Here is a 6,393-nt window from a genome sequence, read left to right as displayed (position 1 = left end):
AGGAAACTGTTCGTGAAACATTTATTTACTGATGTATACAGTATTTTCAAAGTAGTAAAAAACATTGCATGACAGTATTGCATATAATTCAGAAGTACATTACATGAATTAAATGTTAATTCATATAAACCAGAGCTCTGACTTAAAACGACTGAGTCTAATTAGAGCCAATCTGCATTTTGTCCAACACTACTGCTGTACATTAAATTCAACACCACATTTATTGCTGTGTTACAAGGTTACTATTGCACAAGAAAAAGCTCAAACAGAAATACCACAAATGTATTGCACTCAAACAGTTCTCCTCACTCTCAGCTCCTGCTCTGCAGTACTCTTCCAGTTACTCTAGTAAAACACTCATACAAAAATTGAAGACATTTCTGGTTTAAAATAGTTTAAAAATTACATATACAATATAAAATAGTTTGAAATGCCATGAGAAGTCAAAGCATCCTATACTTCATAGTTGGATTAATTTCTAGAAACAATACAGTAAAGTTTTTCACACCTTCATATTTCAAATCGACTGAGGTTTGCAAAAAATAGTTTCTCTCACTTGATCTGACAGCTATTTCTAAGAGAAAGCTGTTGAGGAAAGTGGACCCTGTAAAGCCTCGGTGTAGAGTAAATAAGACTTAGCAATTACAGCAACTGACCACATGAAACAAGAACAAAAACTCTATACTAAAAATGACTAATGTTTTTTTAAAATTCTCCAACTTGTGTTCATCAGGATCATCGGGACAGAGAAACCATACTAACCATAGATCAGGATAGTCTCCATGCCCCAAAACAAACATTCCTTACTCAAATTTGACATGTATCAGGAGCAAACAATAGTATTAACAGTCCATTAGTCAGGTTTACCATGTAACCGTCATGGTGAGATCTTGTAACTACTCACTCACATAAATGATTCAGTAGAAGCAGGAGTGAGGGTCAAGTGGGATGTGGATGCATAAACATAAATGGAGTCAATACGACTTTAGGACTAGCTTCACTGAGAACCTTAAAATGGGTTGGTAAAGTGCCTGCATGTGGGGAGCTGCCTGTTTTAGGGAAACAGTATAGGTGAACGGTTGTAAACTTGATGAAATAAGGAGAGATGGCAGCAGTTCTAATAACCCATTGTACATAGAGGTTTTCACTAGGAGCAGTCATCTCATTCCTGGGAAAACACAAGACTATTTTTAATCTGTTGCAGCCATGACTTGGGGAGAAGAGGAAATAAACTGGAAATGTAGAGTCATGTGGAATGAAACAGCACAGCAAGACGACACAAGCAAGCAATCCACTGCAGTACTGAGTCACTGGGAGATGTTCAAGAAGAAGGGAAATGTTGCAAAGTTATGGCACAACAACACAAGTGCCTATGTAAAGGTAAACAACAAAGGTAACAAGGATAGTTTATCCCTATCATTGTAGTTATGTACGTGGTCCCCAAGAGGTTTTTCATGAGTGAAATCAAGTCTTTTCAGTCAGCTTGTCATGTGTTCCTATACTTGGTCGCTGCCCTCCCTGAAGTACACCTGCTCCCACACCACTGTGCCCCACACGCAGAAGAAACCCCAAAGGTTGTGGAGGCTGCCGCGGTCAAATGGGTTTTCATCGGCACCGCAGTGTTTGAGGTAGGAGATGCGGTGGCGCGACATGAATTCCCAGGTAGTAATGTTGAGGGAAACCAGGTAAAGGTGGGAGCCAAGCAGAAGCAACACGATCAGTGACAGCAGGGCCACCAGCACAGCCACAGCTAGCAGCATGCCATTGGTACGCAGCCACAGCTGCCAGGTGGGCGCGTAACTGAAACCCGTCCTGGGGAAACAAGAGGGAAAGAGAAGATCTGTAGAGGCTTTACAGCTGCATCGTAAATCTGTCAGCAAAGATGACTGGTGACAATGCTGTACTCACCAGGCTATGTGCAGCCCCCACAGCAGCACCAGCAGCTGGACTGCTAGGTACAGCACAAACCAGCGGTGGTTCCTCTCACCAACACAGTTCTCAATCCAGGGGCAGTGATGGTCATAACGTCGGACACAGTGCTGACACGTCTGGCAGTGCTTTGATCTCATTGGCTGCTACTTGGAATAAAGGTCATTGTATTTAAGGAAGACATAAATAAAGGCCTGTATTTCAAAAAACAAACATACATTTGTGCAATAAGGACTGAAGACATCCTTCTTCTAACACTGTGATTAGCAGCCAGTCTTGTGTCAAACATAGCTGCTAAGAAAAAACCTACTGCATTAATGAGCCTGTCAGAAATCATCTGGATAATCACATATGCTTCAACTAGAGTTTAGACTTTTCTTGCTGCTCTTGCAAGCTTCAGTCCAGGATCCACTATATACATATAAAACGTGACGGAGCATTACCACTTAAGAAATCACTGAAGTATGAACTGCTCTGTGTACTAATCCATGGATGAAGATGAAAATATATGAATCCAAAATTATATAGTATTTATTCTAACAATAAATGGTATAGAACATACACATAATGAACCATAGAACAAACAGTAGCATTACGTTCTCTTTCCTTCTTTGCAGTAACTTTACATTGGTCATACTGCTGCCTGTGGTGATTCTTTAAAGGCTGATACACTCAGGGGGAATGACAGGAGACTGACAGGCACACACAGAGAGCCAGTAGAGACAGACACAGCTGAATAAAACTCAGCAAGGTTTGTCCTGGTAGAAAATACAAAATCTAAATACAAACCTAACTTCATGTTAGCTAGTTCATTCTACCATTTTCTCTCTTTTTCTCTTCTTTCTCTCTCTCCTTCTTGTGGAAAAAGTGCAGACTTGTTGGCGTCTTGGTCACAGCTCAGTTATTCACACACATTATTTTAAGACCAGATGTGGTTGTAAAGTTTACAGCCTGTCACTCTGTTGCTCCTGCAGTGCTCTGTGTGTGAACTGTGAGGCAGCTAAAATAAAGTGTAATGATGCATCCACTGACTCTGTTGGAAAAATAATTGCAGTCCTTGCAGTTTGCAAATCGTATTGGTTCAAATTGCGATTGTGGTTAAATTTCGATAAATTGTTCAGCCCTAGGTCAGATCACAACCATCTCGAACTTTGCCTTCATTTTGATCTCAACTGCACACCTGTCAGGTTTTGTGACTACATCATGCAGTGTCAAAATCTCTCCAAAGACAGACATATAAACACTGGCTGAAGTAGTTAAAACTGTCTCTGAGGTAGTTCCCACTACAGTAGGTGTCTCCAGGACCACATTTTGTCATGACGACACACACACACACAGACTGGTGACAACAACACCAGCCCCACAGTCACAGCTGGTAAACAACAGATTTAGATTAGATCTGATTGTTGTTTTGAGATCTCTGTTAAAAGACCTGTCAAATGACTTGAGAGTGATAAGAGGTTCTAGTCCTTTGTTTAGGTTTTTCCTCAGGTTGGATGTTACAGACACATGTTAAAAGACAAAATACTGACACACAGTCAGTCCCTACATGCTGCTGTACACAGTGACCTTAACCCTGCTCCTGTATCATACAAACTTTTCTGTTCACTGGAAGTAGTGTAGATGTGTAACAGAACTGTGCTGCTTGGCAACCTATCTGTTATTGTATACCACTGAGGGATCCTACAAGTACTGTAGAAAAGTCTCACATTTCAGCCTGAGTATTACACTGACACCACACCACCACAGAGAAATGAGAAATTACAAACACCATGTTTACCATCAATTAATCCTGAGGTCAATTAAGACAAAAAATATCTTCACTCAAGATCCTCTAGCTTCTTTCAAGAGCTTTCAACTACATTTCAGTCTAACCCCAGTCTTTCCTCTACTATCACATGTCAAGCACATGACAGAGGTTCCATCGCTGATGACTAAGCAAATGTCATCCATCATCTGTGAGATACAGTTGATAATCCCAGAGAAACCTGTTAGGAGGACCTTGAGTTTGTTTATTTACTTATTTTTATGTCAAACTACTGTTTCTATGGTCAAGAATAAACTTTCACACTCAAATCCAAAATTTTGACAATATGACATCAATCACAGAAACTGATCAAAAACAATGTTTTTACAAAATTGTTAAGTTTTTGTAAGAAACAAAAAGTCCAAACTAACCTGTACACGTGGTGACAAAAATATCTCACTTATTCATAGTCTTTCAGTTCAGAAATCTCACTGTCGCTCTTGTGTTAACCTGACTGAAAGTGTTCACATCCTGAAATAACAACCACATGACAGCATGCAGACACGGCCGGTAGCGTACCTGCAACAAACAGTGGCCACAGCGGCGCTGTCGTAGGGATTTGGTGGTGGGTGGGATCATGTCCTGCTGCTCCTCAGTCACTCCCAGCATGAACTGGCACAACACAGGAAACATGACCATTTTCAGTTTAAGCTTTTATTGTGATGTGCTGTGCTGTTTGCTCCCGAAAACATAAAAACAAAAAATTTAAATAGCACCCCATGATCTAACTTGACAAAATTTACAGTGTTTCTATGTCTTTGTCACAAGATATTTATCAGGACTGATGAGATAATTTTATGTATGACAAAAGCTAATTAAACAGCCTAACATTACTTCACACTCAAGAGACCAAGATACTATGAATTGATATCTAACCAACACAAACCTCTTACAATGTTAAATTACACCTAATATTCCATAATCCCTTCCCTGGCACACAGATGTACTGACTCCACAATGGGGATGCATTAAATCCATGTGACACCTACACTGCAACACAATACATCTACAACCTCATGAGAATGCTGTAAGAGATACTGTCAGCGGCAATCAATAAATGTTTCTCAGAGAGGTCAGAGAGGTGCTACTTGTACAGGACTAAATGTAAATTAAATAACTACACTTTTCTTCTATACAAATGGGTAATAATAATAAATATCATTATTACAATGCCTTACACACTTCTCTATCTTTAGAGCGTTCCATTCATTATCAGACTTTTGCAACTAACAATATCTATTCAGCTGCTTCTTTGACTCTTAGAGACAATCATTTTGACAAAGAGCTGTCATATGTGTAATGGCAGATACATTAGGATCATTAATCACCTGCAAATCGCTGTCATCAGACAAGATGAAGCCTGGGTCCATCAGAGACACAGCGAAGTATAGCAGCACCGACACCAGCACCAGCAGGACGAAGAGCACAGGCTGGAGGAGCTGGCCTGTCTCCTCCTGCTTCCGCAGCTCTTCAATCAAAACACACGGGGAAACACATTTTAACTCAGTAATACACATTTTAGACCTGCTGACAGGTCCCAGGACCAGCTGGGACCCCACTGGCTAATCCGACACATGCCTAAAGTTTACTTCAAAATCTAACAGTGTTCAATCAGATGCAAATGCCAATCTGAACTGTAGCTTTCTTCCTTAGCTAGCATCATAATATTAGTACTGCCACTGTACATGAAAAATGATCTTGTCACATAGCATGTTACTTCTAACCTTAAGCCTACGGCCACACAAAATGTATTTCAGGAACGTCAGTGTGTTGAAGACTTACCTGTATCATGTAGGAAGAGTATTAACGTTATAACCCATGTCAAAATCACATGAGCTGTTCTTACCAGAAACCCTGAACCAAAAACATTTTTGAACATGGTCCTAACATGCCAGAAAATCCATCGCCTGGACCTGGACGTTCAGACTGTCGGTGACAGGATACTGAGTGTCGAGTTAGCTACAAGCTAATGACTAAATACCATCGAGCCTTAGAGAATAAACCAGTAATGTCAACTATCTCTCTAGCTAACGCTAATGTCGTCAGAGAATTAACGATTATATTTTGACCGTCTGCGCGAAACTGCAGCGTTCACGTTGTTTGTTTCGCGAGACTAAACCAAAGATCGAATTCAATATCAAAACACATAATATCTTTTTTAAGTCTAGTATAGGATCCGATTCCTGTAGACTAAGATTCTACGTTCGCACCGCAATACAAACCGTCCGCTCTGCTTAATTGATTTGTTTTTTGTTGTCATCTCTTTCCAGTTTCAGCTGTGATTGGCCAACGTCGGTCACGAGACAGTCCAGGATAGGGTGGCCGGGAGGGACATTAAAGCTCGGGGACTGTCGTGAGCCTAATGGATGACGTCAGGGACAGAGCGATGTTTTTGGCAGAGTTCTCTTTAGGTCAGGTGATGTGAGAGAGTGATGTTTACTGTTTAATAAAATCATTCAACTTGGCACATTTGTACAATTTGGGTCCGTGGCAGCTATTTCACTTTCTTTCATAACCGAATTGTGTTTTTTGCGTCATATGTCCTGAACTAAACATGATAACTAAACACAGCCCTTGAACACAAAATATCCACGGGCCCAAAGTGCACAAGTCTACCAATTTTCATGATTTTATGAAAAATGAATATATCCTGGGGA

At 40.4% G+C, this 6,393-nt stretch overlaps 1 protein-coding gene across 1 annotated transcript; it reads right to left on the bottom strand.

Annotated features, from left to right (window-relative positions):
* Positions 1 to 7: 7 nt before the first annotated feature.
* zdhhc12b (zinc finger DHHC-type palmitoyltransferase 12b) lies at positions 8 to 6,017 on the bottom strand. Its single transcript, XM_018701933.2, has 5 exons — positions 5,519 to 6,017; positions 5,065 to 5,204; positions 4,256 to 4,348; positions 1,909 to 2,075; positions 8 to 1,812 (listed from the first exon to the last, which is right to left on the bottom strand). Exons 1-5 carry the CDS (start codon positions 5,613 to 5,615, stop codon positions 1,497 to 1,499), a joined length of 813 nt encoding a protein of 270 aa, XP_018557449.1. The 5' UTR covers positions 5,616 to 6,017; the 3' UTR covers positions 8 to 1,496.
* Between the last annotated feature and the right edge of the window lie 376 nt (positions 6,018 to 6,393).

This window comes from Lates calcarifer, linkage group LG9, assembly GCF_001640805.2.
Source record: "Lates calcarifer isolate ASB-BC8 linkage group LG9, TLL_Latcal_v3, whole genome shotgun sequence".
Classification (NCBI taxonomy): domain Eukaryota; kingdom Metazoa; phylum Chordata; class Actinopteri; family Centropomidae; genus Lates; species Lates calcarifer.
The sequence above is the reverse complement of the archived record's forward strand: the minus strand, read 5'-3'. Positions and strand labels throughout refer to the sequence as shown.